We start from the raw sequence: 13,167 nt of genomic DNA on the forward strand, positions 1-13,167 counted from the left end.
GACCGGGGGGCTCATCCCGGCTCCCGGTGCCCGGCTGACCCCCGCCAGCTCCCGCTGCCCCGCGGCTGCCGGTGCTCCCCGGCGGGGCGGGGCCGGGGGGTCCGCCCGCCCCCCGAGCTCCCCCCGCTTTTCCCGATCTCTCTTTCCCCCCCCCCCCGTCCCTTCCCGCTCCGTCCCCGCTCCCCCGGCGCCCGCCCCGGCAAAAACTTCCGCGCCCCGGCCGTCCCCCGCCGCCGCCCGGCGCCGCACTCACTTCTCGCGGGCCTGGCCGTCCGAGGGCACGCCGGAGCCCTTGCCCTTGGCGTACATGGCGCGGCGGCGGCTGTCAGCGGCCCCGGGCCCGGCCCCGCGCGGCCCCCGCCGCCCCCGCCGCCCCCGCCGCCATCCCGGCCCGGCCCGGCCCGGCCCCGCCGGCTGCGGCCGCGCGCCCGAGGGGGAGCTTGAAACCGCCGCGCCCCCCCCGCGCGGCTGTTCCGGCAGCGCCGCCACCACCCCCCCCCGCGCCGCGCGCCGCGCTTAAAGGGGCGATGGCGGCGGGGGGAGGCGGTGGGGACCGCGCCGAGGAGGGAGGGAGGGAGGGAGAGGGGCGGCGGCGGGGAGGGGGACACGGACACGGACACGGACACGGGGGGCGAGGGGAGTGGGCGAGGAGGGTCACGGGCAGCGCGGGGTGGGCACAGCGGGCACAGGGGGGCGCGGATGGGGCTGGGTGGACGCGGAGCCGAGGGGGTGGACGCGGGGACGCGGGGGCGAGGAGTGGGCACGGACACGGGGGACGCAGGCGGGGGGGGGTGGGCATGGAGGGGCGAGGACACGAGGGGGGTCAGGGACACGAGGGGGGTGGGCATCCAGGGAGGGGGCACACGGAGGGTCAGGGACACGAGGGGGTGAGTTAAAGGGGCAGGGACACGAGGGGACACGGGCACAGTGGTCACGGAGGGACACGAGGGGGTGGGCGCGGACACGGAGGGTGCAGGGGGTGGACATGCGGCAGGGCGGACACGGACGCGAGGGGATGGGCACGGAGGGACACGGACAAGAAAGGGTGGGCACGGACATGAAGGGGTGGACATGGGAGGGGGGGCACAGGGGGACACGGGGGACACAGAGGGACACGGATGTGACAGGGTGGACGCGGAGGCGATGGGGTGGACTTAAAAGGGCAGCGACACGAGGGGATGGAGACAGAATGGTCATGGAGGGACACGAGGGGGTGGCCTCAGACACGCGACACAGAGGGACACGGATGTGACAGGTGGACGTGGACACGACGGGGGGGACACATGCGAGGGGTTGGGCATACAGGGACACGGACACGGGGGGGACACACGGACACGAGGGGGACACACGGACAGGAATGGGAGCAGGTAGTCACGAAGGGACTCGGACACCAGGGGGCGGACACGGACATGGTGTGACACGGGGGGACAAGGGGGGGACACGATGGGGACACGGTGGGGACACGGTGAGGACACGGGGGGACAGGGATGGACACAGGGGGTGGACGTGGAGGGACACGGACCCCGGAGGGGGCTCGGACATGGGGAGTGGACACGAGCACGATGCACTCGGGACACTGAGCTGCAGACACGGGGAGGGGACACCGGGATGGGGACACGCACCCTGCCAGGGGACACAGCCACAGAGTCCCCTGGGTCCCACCCGGCCCCGGGATCCCCTCACACTCGGGGGGGGGGCCCTGTGCTGCCGGGGGGGGTCTCTGTGCCCACGCGCGTGTCCCCCACCCCTCGGGTCACCGGGGCCACCGGGACGCTCAGCAGCGCCGGGGGGATGCTCAGCCCCCCAGGAAAGCGGGGGGGTCTGGCAGGGGTCAGGGGGTGCTGACGTGGGGGTGCTGCCCCCCCCCGCCCCCCCGGGGCCGGCTACGCCCTGGCCGGGTGACACGGGACAGCCGGACCCGCCTGTTCCTCTTCCCCACACCAGGCAGCAGCGGCCGGAGCGCAGGCGAGTGGGGCTGCCGTGCTTGGGAGGGGGAAGGAGGGCAGGAAATGCCCCACTGGGACCGCCAGGAGCTGCCCAGCCCTGCGATAGCGGCACTGGGGAGGGGGCCGGACTGGGCTGCGCTGGTTTGCACTGGGAGGGGGGATCCGGTGCCAATGGGGGTCTCCTGATTCCCGTTTCCCACCAGGCTCCCGCTGCAGTGGAAGGACCATGGGGGTCCCTGCGACCCCGCTGCTGCTGCTGCTGCTGCTCCCCGTGACCCCCATACTCCTCGTGTCCCCCTGTTTCCCTCTGACGCTGGACATTTCCCCAGAGCTGGACCTGACCAACAGCAGCAGCGGCTGTGCCGAGCTGGACTGGAGCCCGTTCGGGGGGCACCGCCGGCTGCTGCTGCGGCACAACGGCATCGAGGCCCTGAGCCCCTCGGCCCGCCTGGGGCCGCGGCTGGAGGAGCTGGACCTGGCGGAGAACCGGCTGCGGGAGCTGCCCCACGGCTTCTTCAGCAACGCCACGGCGCTGCGGAGCCTGAGCCTGGAGGGGAACCCCCCTCCCCGCCGTGCCCCCCGCCGCCTTCCAGCCCTCGCTGCGCTCCCTGAGCGTCTCCTGCCGCTGCGACGTGCTGGGCACCGTCCTGGCCCCCTGTGCCCGCAGGGGGATCAGCTGCCGGTGCCTCACCTCGCACGGGCATCCCTTCAACGTCACGGAGTTCCACGGCCGGGAGTGCGGGCCGGGCGCGGGGCTGGTGGCAGCGCTGGCGGCCGGGCTGGTGGCCGGGGTGGCCGCGCTGGTGGCAGCGCTGGTGGCCGCGGTTTGGTACCGGCGGAGGAAAGCGGGAGCCGCGGTGGGCGGCGGGGCAAGGGGGAAGCAGGATCCCGCCGGGAGCCTCCGCCAGCCCCGCTACATCAGCCGGGACACCGGGAGCGGCGGCGCCGCCGATGCCACCGACGGCCCCGACTACGAGAACGTCTTCGTGAGTCCCGGCAGGGCCCCGGCGGGATCGGCCCCGGCGTGGCAGGAGCCGCGCTACAGGTGAGGATCCGGCACAGGGAATGCGCATTCCAGGAATGTTCCACCCCCGCCCTGCTGCGCTGTGCCCCCATGTGTGGTCCTGCCCCATCCGGCCTCATCCCGCTCCATCCTGTGCTGAACCTGCCATCCCATCCAGCCCTTTACATCCCATCCCATCCCATCCCATCCCATCTCACCCCAATCCCATCCCATCCCACCCCATCCCATCCTCATCCAACCCCATCCCATCCCATCCCATCCTCATCCCATCCCATCCCATCCCATCCCATCCCATCCCATCCCATCCCATCCCATCCTACCCCATCCCATCCCATCCAGCCCTTTACATCCTCATCCCATCCCCTCCCATCCCATCCCATCCCATCCCATCCCATCCCATCCCATCCCATCCCATCCCATCCCATCCCCTCCCATCCCATCCCATCCCATCCCATCCTGTTCATCCTTCCCACCCTTCCCATGCCCTCCCAGCCGTGGCATTCCCTGTGCCAGCCCCCAGGTCCTGCTGCACGAGGATTATTTCCTGGAGGGCGCGGCCGATGCCGGGGACCAGCCCATCTACGCCAACACTCTGGGCGCCACCGAGGACATCTACCTCACCCCTGACCCGTGAGGGGCTGGGGGGCGCCGGGAGGCCTGGGGGGACCCTCTGCGTCCCTTTCCCTGGCCGTCCCCCAGCCCAGAGGGGACGGGGACGTTCCCCTGCGGGGCCACGCGTGGTTCCCACGCACATCCTGTGGCAGCGCCTTCTGCGGGGTTTTTTGGGTTTTTTGGCAGCCCCGGCTCCCTCCTTCGCCCCAGTTCTCAGGCGGAGCTGAGGGCTGAGCTGACGTTTCCTCCCGGGGCTGCGGCCACCGACCGCGGGGCCGCCTCGGCCGCATCCGCCGGCAGCGGCACCGGAGCCGCGGGGCCGGGGCACGGCCGGGGCCGCGGGAGGAGCCGGGGCCGGCTCGGCACGGGCTCAGCGGGGCTGACCACGGCCTCGGCTTCCTCTTCCCCTTTCGAGCCGATGGAGAGCTCGCCTGGCGGTTGGGGACATCCGGTGCCACCTGCTCAATCTTTTCCTGCTAAATCTGCTGCTTTGGGGAACAAAGAAAAAGCAAAAGCTCCTTTTTTTACTCCTCCTGGCGAGGCCCAGAGCTGTTGGGGCATAGGGAGCCCATGGCTTGTCTGGGTGTCCCCCCAGCCCCTGGGAGGACTCACTGTGCCCCATTAAATGGTTTCATTATCTCTAATTACCGGCCTAGCTCGTGGTCTGTGGGAAGCCCTGGGCAGGACATGGGGTTTTCCTGGGGGTTCCCAGAGTCTGTGTCCCCAAAGTGGGGGTCCCAAGCCAGGTGTGTCCAGGCCCTGTCCCCAGAGAGGCCATCTCAGCTTGCAGCCCTCAGACCCTGATCCCCAAATCCCCCCCCAGAGCAGAGATCTCGTATTTCACCTGCCCCAGGGTCCCCAGCAGGAGCTGCCGAGCCCAGCACAGCCCCAAGAGGGGACAGAACGGAGCTGTGACAGCAGAGCCACCCCATGGGGCCGTGGGGAGCCCCTGGGGACACCGTGTGAGCCACCAACATCCCAGGGGGGTTCCCCCCATCCCTTTGGTGCCCCTGGGGCTGGAGGCACCTGGAAATGGGGCAATGGTCACCCCCAGGGGTCAGAGCAGTGCCCGGTGCCCTTCCCAAGGACACAAACAACTCAAAGGTCTCTGGGAGCAGTGCCCAGGCATTACTCACATGCTGGCACTGGAAACCCCTGAGGATTTACCAGCAAATCCATGTGGAGGCAGATCCCAGGGGAGCTGAGGGGCTGAGGGGCTGTCAGAGCCCCCCAGGTGTGCAGGAGCAGCAGCCAGAACCCCTGTTACAATCACTTTATTCATTATTATTACATCCTTTGGATTTTATAGAAATATATGAAACAGAAAACCACAAAAGCCCTTCCCTCTTCCCCCCCCCACCAAAAAAAAAAAAAGGATATTTTGTTATAAAATACAATAAGTTAGAAATAAATAACTGGGTTGCATAAATAAGTCTCTAAGCAGAGAAGAGGGTTTGGAGTGGGACATGGACACCTGGGCACGGACCCACCCCAGCACATCGGGGGTCTCTTGGGTGGGAAGGATCCACCTGCTTGATAAAATGTGGATTTAAATTGGAATTATCTTGGTAGAGAGGTCACAACTGGAGATGCTGGGGCTGGGCTGGGTGGCAGAGCTGGAGACCCCAGGGCTGAAGCAGAGCCAGGGCTGGTGTGGAGCCACTTGGTGCCCCAGGACCTGGATTTTGGGATTCTGATGCTGGAGCCCCCGTGGCTGAGTGGATCCAGGGCTGGTTGGAGTCGCTTGGCACTGCAGGATCTGGATTTTGGGATGCTGGAGCTGCCAGGAGTCGGGATGGCTTTGCCCCGCCGGGAAGGGCAGAGCTGCAGCTGTCAGGCACAGTGGCACCTGGTGACCAGCATGTCCTCGAAGAGGCTGGACACCAGCCGGCCCTGGCTGTCCAGGTGCATCAGCACCATGGGGTCGTAGCCAGCCGGGACGCAGCAGGGAGCAGGGGCAGCCTTGGACAGGGAGTGCACTCTGGATTGGATCTGGGCGTGCATGCTGGCCGGTTTGTAGTTGTGCGGGCAGGAGCCCTCGCAGAACCTCATGTGGTAGCTGTTGGGGGCGATCACCCAGTCCGCCCAGCCGATGTCCTGGAAGGAGACCCTCAGCGACTTCAGGCAGCACCTCCCGTCGCTCTTCCCGCACTCCTCCTCCAGCCCCCGAGCTCTCCTGGCCGCCCGAGGCGGCTTCTCCAGGGTTTGCACCTCCAGCTCCAGCGTTTCCCCCGCGGCGGTGGCCAGGGCGCCCGAGATGTCGGCGCTGAACTCCAGCTGCAGGCGCAGCGCGGGCTCGGGCCCGGCCAGCCAGGGCTGGATGGCTCCTGTCAGGTCCAGGCTGAGGGAATCCCGCGGCAGCTCCTGGCTCTGCAGCAGCCGGGGGGTGCCCCCGGCCCCCGGCAGGGTGGAGATGGTGACCCGAGGTGGCACCGAGGCGCCGGGAGGGGACAGCGGCTGCTTGAGGAGCTTCAGCTCCGCCTGCACCACGCGGAGCTGCCGGTGGAAATCCGCGGTGCGGGACAGCAGGAGGTGGTAGCGGTAGGGACCGAGGGGCTCCCGGTGTCCCTGGGGGTGCCGGTGGCCTTGAGGGTCCTGGTGTCCCTCGGGGATGTCCAGCAAGGGCAGCACTGCGGGGACAGAGGTGACAGCTGATGTAAGAGACAGGAATTCCTCATCAGCCCAGGCTTGGCATCAGCTCCGGCCCGGCAGCCAAGCCTTTGCTTCCAGGGAATCACCCACATCCTGAGGGATGCTGGAAACTCCAGCCTCCCATCCGTTCCCGGCTGGAGGGTCTCAGCTTTCCTGGGGCCAGAGAAGGCGTCCCAGGACCCACCGGAGCACCCGCACCCAGCCCCCGACTGCCCCCACCCAGCCCAAGCAGCAGGAGGGGAATTATTTAAATTATTTAATTTAAATTTGTATATTCATTAACTTATGTAATTATTGAAGTCCCCTCCAGACGCAGGTAAACCCCCAAACTGGAGCAGAAGCTGGGGATCGGGGGATGGCGCCTCACTTCCCCCTCCCGCTCACCCCCAAACCCCTCGAGCGCCGCTCCGAGCCCCCGACCTGGCCGATCAAAGCTTTCACCCCCGAAGCCGCTGATTTTTTTGTGGTTTTAGGCAAAACGGCTCCAGCGGCGGCTCCTCCCCACTTCCAGGGCAAAGGAAGGAGCAGGACGAGGATGAGCGCGGCCACGGTGCTGCATGCCCGGTCATGTCCCCGGGGTGACATTCCCGGCGCCGGGACACGCTGCGACACCGTGCGGGGGCCATGAGGGCCGGGGGTGACACGGAGCCACGGCCACTTACAGGTGGGGGTCAGGCGGTGCAGCCTGGGCACGGCTTCCTCTTCCTCCTCCTCCTCCTCCCGGCTCCGGTTCCCCGCCAGCTCCGCCACTTTGCGCCGGTAGAGCCGCTGCGCTCTCTGGATGCTCTCCCGGTCCAGGCGGTGCCGGACGGCGGGGGGAGCCGGCATCCCCAGCCGCTCCAGGATCTCCTTTTTGACGGCTTCCAGCTGGAGCCTGTCCTGGTCCCGCGTGTGGGGCCGGGAATGCGCGGCCCAGAGCAGCAGCAGGAGCTGCAGGCAGGTGAGGGCGGCCCGCGGCATCGCTCCCCTCGGCAGCATCCTGCGGGAATCCGCCGGCTCCGGGGCAGGATTTGCTCCCAGCTCCTCTGCAAAGGCTGGACGCGCTGCTGCCGGCCGCGCTGGCAGGGGAATGAATGAAGAGGACCAGACCTGACTTTATAGGAGCCGAACTTTGCCCGCCCTCCGTCCCCCCTCCCCGAGGGTGACGCCGGAGAGAACTCCCAGCAGGAATTTCTGCTCTCCGCTGGGATTTCCAGCAGCAGCTCCGAGAGAGCTGGAGCCGGGTGATGTCCGAGCTGGTTCGCAGCTGCGGAGATTAAAAAAATAAAGGAATATTCCTTTTCAGACCCAAACATTTCCCTTCTACCTGCGCTTTTCCCCGCGGATGGCGCGGCACGGGGAATCCCCCTGGGGGTGATGGAGAGGGGATGATGTGCGAGGCGGGAGCGTCTCAAGCACGGGGTTCCCATCCTCGCGTCCTCAGCCACCTCTCCTGGCCGGCACCTCGCGGCTCGGGTCGCTGTTATCGCGATCCGCGGCTCGGGTCGCTGTTATCGCGATCCGCCCCTTCCCAAAGTCCCAAAATCCCAAAATCCCCAAATCCCAGCGGAGCGGGGATGGAGCGGGGGGAGGATCGGGACCCGACCTTGTCCCACCGGACAGGTGAGGCCGGGGGATGGGTTCGGGGAGCCGGGATCCTTCTGAGGCAACCGTGGCCGGGGTTACGTCATCCCAAAGGGAGGCAGCCGGGACGGAGCCCGGGCACGCCGGTGGCACGGATCCAGCGGGGCCAGAGCGGGGCTGGGCAGGGCAAAGCCGGGCTGGCAACGACCCCCGGGGCCAGCGCTGCACCGCCCCTCTCCCGGCTTCTCCTCAGGGATGCTCGGACCAGAAAACCACGACCACAGGGATGAGGAGCCCCCGGTGGCCGGAGGAAACGGGCAGGGCCCCCCGGGGCAGGCGAGGCCATTCCCGAATGTCCTGAGTCCATCCAAGCGCCCCGGCTGCGGCGCTAACCCTAACCCTAACCCTAATCCTAACCCTAACCCTAACCCTAACCCTAACCCTAACCCTAACCCTAACCCTAACCCTAACCCTAACCCTAACCCTAACCCTAACCCTAACCCTGCTCCCGCCGGGGAGGAACGGGCGCTAATCCCGTGATTCGGGGCTGTTTGTCCCTCTCCAATCCCGTGATTTACGGCTGTTTGTCCTCGCTCCTCCGCCGGACTCCGCTCCAGCCCTGCCCCGGCTTTTCTCACCCGGGCTCTCAAGGGGTTGCCTGAGGCAAAGCCTAAAACACGGGGAAGAATTTTCACCCTAAAACATGGGGAAGAAATTTCACCCTAAAACACGGGAGAAGTTTCACCCTAAAACACGGGAAAAATTTCACCCTAAAACATGGGGAAGAATTTTCACCTTAAAACACGGGGAAGAATTTTCACCATAAAGCACAGGGAAGAAATTTCACCCTAAAGCACGGGGAAGGGGAAGTTTGTCCGGATGAGCAGGGCCATGTGGAGGGGATTGCCCCGGCTCTGGCTCTGCTGCCCTGCTCTGGATCCGTCCTTGCAGGATGGGTGAGGAGGAGCAGGAGTCCCCCAGGTGCCCTCCCCATTTCAGGGCTTTTCCCACGTGTGGCTCACAGGGGAGGCTCAGGTTTACCTGCAGGGTTTTATCCCGTGTGGGCCATCACCCATCACCCTCCAGCAGCTGGGGAGGGGTGAACCCCCCTCCTGGAGCACCTTCCCACAGGGAACCCCCAGAGCCCCGGGGCTGCTGCGATTCCTCTCCCAGGGATTTCATCAGCCAGGGTGATTGCAGCCCTCAACTCCCCCAGATCCAGGCAGGAAAGGAGAGAGAGCATCACCCAGGAGGGCACCACAAGGGCAGAACCACCGCACCATTCCCTCCCTTCTGGACATCTCCATGCCCACACCAGCCACCAGCCCCTCCACCATGCCCAGGGTGCCAAATGTGCTGATCCAGAGCCAAAATGGAGCCCTTGGCACGTCTGGGTGCAGGAAGAGGCCCTGACCTCTCCGTGACATTGAGCAAGACCCGTCAGAAACCCCGAAATCCCGAGGTTCTGCTTTTGCAATGGATTTTCTGCGAGCCCCACATCCAGGAGTGACGCACTCCCAGAGCATCAAAGGGTGCTGGGGCCGGATGTTTTCCCCCAAAGGCGCCAGCAGTGGAAGCCGGAGATTTACAGGGCCATAAAAGAGGGATTTTGGGAGCAGTGGTTTGATCCTGAGTGAGGGATGATGAAATGTCCCAGCGTGTCCTCACCGGCCTGCGAGAGGGGATTGCGCAGCCTCTGCATCCCACGTTTCCTCAGCTCTTCCTGGACACACTCGGGGCTGGAGAGGGTTCATGGGGGCCTTTTCCCAGCAGGAAGAAGGTTCCTCTCCAGTCAATGCATCCCAGGGGGGTCCCTCATCTCGGCTCAGCTCTCCTTAGCTGAGAATATGGAGAGAATATGGAAAGAATATGGCTGAGAATATGGAGAGGATATGTCTGAGAATATGGAGAGGATATGGAGAGAATATGGCTGAGAATATGGAGAGAATATGGCTGAGAATATGGAGAATAGAATATAGAGAATATAAAGAATATAGAGAATATCCTATAGAGAATATAGAGGATCCTCCTGGCGTGGATCTAGAGCAGGGGATCGCTGTTCCCAGGGAAAGAGCAGCTGGGATGGGCTGAGGGTGAGGAGCATCGAGCTCTGGGAAGTCCAGGAGAAGCTCTGGTTTCCACACTGGAAAGATGTGGAAGTGCCCAAGGGCAGCTTGGAGCATCCTGGGACAGTGGAAGGTGTCCCTGCCCATGGCAGGGATGAGCTTTAAGGTCCCTTCCAACAAAACCATTCTCTAATTCCAAACAAATCACATTTTTCCCTTCTCCAGATGCTGGTGGTGGGTGTGGAGCCTGGTAAGGACACAGAGCAGGGGGCTCCAGAGGGCTCCAATTCCCCAAATGCGGGGAATTCCCTGCAGCTGCCCGAGCTGGCAGAAAATTTGGGTTTTTTTGCAGAGCTCCTTACCACAAGTGGCAAGAGGGGAAGTGCTGCCTTCCAGATTTTAGGGCTATCAGTTCCTCACAGCTGTTGAGCAAAGGATCCCCAGAAAGTGCCCAGAGACCTCTGGGAACTGGTGGCATCAGCCCTGGGAGCGACAGAGAGGGACCAGGTCCTTCCCACACCCCGCAGGACCTCAGTGCTCCCAAACCCACTCGGGCTGAGCAAGGTGGATGCTGCAGGGGGGAGATTCCCTGCAAAAAAGGCAGTTCAGGGTTTCCCATGGTGTTCTTTTAATCAAAGGATAAGGGATGGCTGCTGCTTCCAGCACAGGAAGCTCCAGGCAGCTCTTGGGGTTCAAGGGAAGCTGGAGGTTCCAGGAATTATTTGGGATGGGAAACGCCAGGTGGGGTTTGCTCCATCCCACCTCATTTCAGGGCTGGAGAGGGGCACAGAGGGACAGGACTCAGGGCTGGAGAGGGACAGGATTCAGGGATTCAGGGATTCAGGGTTGGAGAGGGACACAGAGAAACAGGACTCAGGGCTGGAGAGGGGCACAGAGGGACAGCATTCAGGGATTCAGGGCTGGAGATGGACACAGAGGGCCAGGATTCAGGGATTCAGGGCTGGAGAGGGGCACAGAGGGACAGGATTCAAGGCTGGAGAGGGACACAGAGGGACACAGAGGGGCAGGATTCAGGGATTCAGGGCTGGAGAGGGGCACAGAGGGGCAGGATTCAGGGATTCAGGGCTGGAGAGGGACAGAACTCAGGGCTGTCCCTCTGCTGCCAGCGTGGGATGGTTGGGAAGGCACAGCCCGAGTTTTCCCAGCGCTGGCTGCTGTCAGGACAGATCAGCAGAGTGGACGCTGAGGTGACCTTTGGATGTTTCTAAATCAAAGCCAACCACGGTGGCTCAGCAAGAAAAAAAAAAGCAGCTTTTGCCCCGTCACGGCAGGAACCACATTTCTCCCCCTTCGCTGCGAGTTTACGGCATCTCCCAAAAATGAGACTTCTGCTCCACTTGGACAAAGAAATTCCTGCCTGGGCTGCACCCACGGTCAAAGATTAACTCGGATTCCCAACCCCCTCAGGCTGGAAAGGGCAGGAAATGCCTCTGGTCCGACCACCAAAAATGGAAATCTGCCTTGGGAAGTCCTCATCACCCCACAGTCACCTTCCTCTCTCTTTGGAGATGCTTGGGCACCAGGACGTTTGTGCTTCCCAAGGGGCAGCACCCAGGGGCTTCCCCCAGGCTGGAGCCGTGGGGCTGGCTGGGAATGGGACAGGAAAATCCCATCCTGCAGCACAGGATATGGAGAATGTGGAGACTATGGAAAATATAGAGAATATAGAGAATACAGAGAATACAGAAAATATAGAAAATACAGAAAATACAGAAAAGAGAATACAGAGAATATAGAGAATATAGAAAATATAGAAAACACAGAAAATATGGAAAAGAGAATACAGAGAATATAGAAAATATAGAAAACACAGAAAATATAGCAAATATAGAGAATATAGAAAACACAGAAAATATAGAGAATATAGAAAAGAGAATACAGAGAATATAGCGAATATAAAGAATACAGAAAATAGCGAAAATACAGAGAATATAGAAAAGAGAATACAGAGAATATGGAGAATAGAATATAGAGAATATAGAGAATATAGAGAATATCCTATAGAGAATATAGAGGATATAGAGAATATAGAGAATACAGAGAATATAGAGGATATAGAGAATAGAATATAGAGAATATAGAGAATATAGAGAATATCCTATAGAGGATATAGAGAATATAGAGAATACAGAGAATATAATATAGAGAATATCGAGAATATCCCATAAAGAATATAGTGAATATAGAGGATATAAAGAATATCCATCTGCAGCTCTTGGATGTGGGCAGGGAGGGAAAGGCACACTGAGCAGAGAGAGAGAAGCCTTAAAGCTGCCAGCACAGAGTTCCCATCCCTGGAGGGGGTAAAGGAGTGGATGTGGCACCTGGGGACAGGATTTAGGGGTAAAGGAGTGGATGTGACACTTGGGGACAGGATTTAGGGGTAAAGATGTGGGTGTGACACTTGGGGACAGGATTTTGGGGTAAACGTGTGGGTGTGACACTTGGGAACAGGATTTTGGGGTAAAGGAGTGGATGTGACACTTGGGGACAGGATTTAGGGGTAAAGATGTGGGTGTGACACTTGGGGACAGGATTTAGGGGTAAAGATGTGGGTGTGACACTTGGGAACAGGATTTTGGGGTAAAGGAGTGGATGTGACACTTGGGGACAGGATTTAGGGGCAAAAATGTGGATGTGACACTTGGGGACAGGATTTAGGGGCAAAGGAGTGGGTGTGACACTTGGGGACAGGATTTTGGGGTAAAGGTGTGGGTGTGACACTTGGGGACAGGATTTAGGGGCAAAGGAGTGGGTGTGACACTTGGGGACAGGATTTAGGGGTAAAGGAGTGGATGTGACACTTGGGGACAGGATTTAGGGGCAAAGGAGTGGGTGTGACACTTGGGGACAGGATTTAGGGGTAAAGGAGTGGGTGTGACACTTGGGGACAGGATTTTGGGGTAAATGTGTGGGTGTGACACTTGGGGACAGGATTTAGGGGTAAAGATGTGGGTGTGACACTTGGGGACAGGATTTAGGGGTAAAGATGTGGGTGTGACACTTGGGGACAGGATTTAGGGGCAAAGGAGTGGATGTGGCACCTGGGGACAGGATTTAGGGGTAAACGTGTGGGTGTGACACTTGGGGACAGGATTTAGGGGTAAATGAGTGGATGTGACACTTGGGGATGGGATTTAGGGGCAAAGGAGTGGATGTGGCACCTGGGGACAGGATTTAGGGGTAAAGGAGTGGGTGTGACACTTGGGGACAGGATTTAGGGGTAAAGATGTGGGTGTGACACTTGGGGACACCATTTAGGGTGGACAGGTTTGTCCCAACC

General features: G+C 61.8%; 3 protein-coding genes across 3 annotated transcripts in view; 2 read left to right on the forward strand and 1 right to left on the reverse strand.

The window, feature by feature from the left end:
* The window catches only part of ISYNA1 (inositol-3-phosphate synthase 1), a 5,867-nt gene extending 5,347 nt beyond the window's left edge, over positions 1 to 520 (forward strand). Inside the window, exon 12 of the mRNA XM_071451581.1 lies at positions 49 to 520. Within this exon, the coding sequence (XP_071307682.1) occupies positions 49 to 520 (472 nt within the window). The remainder of the gene's footprint in view (positions 1 to 48) is intronic.
* Positions 521 to 1,831: 1,311 nt separating this feature from the next.
* LOC139602199 (uncharacterized) lies at positions 1,832 to 4,226 on the forward strand. Its single transcript, XM_071451817.1, is given in 4 exon segments — positions 1,832 to 1,965; positions 2,150 to 2,505; positions 2,507 to 2,991; positions 3,484 to 4,226. Coding segments are annotated over 3 exon segments (939 nt in total). The 5' UTR covers positions 1,832 to 1,965; positions 2,150 to 2,172; the 3' UTR covers positions 3,605 to 4,226.
* Positions 4,227 to 4,709: 483 nt separating this feature from the next.
* Positions 4,710 to 7,384, reverse strand: GDF15 (growth differentiation factor 15). The gene is made up of 2 exons (XM_071451816.1): positions 6,897 to 7,384; positions 4,710 to 6,212 (listed from the first exon to the last, which is right to left on the reverse strand). The coding sequence occupies exons 1-2, from the start codon at positions 7,210 to 7,212 to the stop codon at positions 5,416 to 5,418; spliced, it is 1,113 nt and encodes a 370-aa protein (XP_071307917.1). The 5' UTR covers positions 7,213 to 7,384; the 3' UTR covers positions 4,710 to 5,415.
* Positions 7,385 to 13,167: the final 5,783 nt, after the last annotated feature.

This window comes from Agelaius tricolor, unplaced genomic scaffold, assembly GCF_023055355.1.
Source record: "Agelaius tricolor isolate 1412-34295 unplaced genomic scaffold, bAgeTri1.0.p SCAF_33, whole genome shotgun sequence".
Classification (NCBI taxonomy): domain Eukaryota; kingdom Metazoa; phylum Chordata; class Aves; order Passeriformes; family Icteridae; genus Agelaius; species Agelaius tricolor.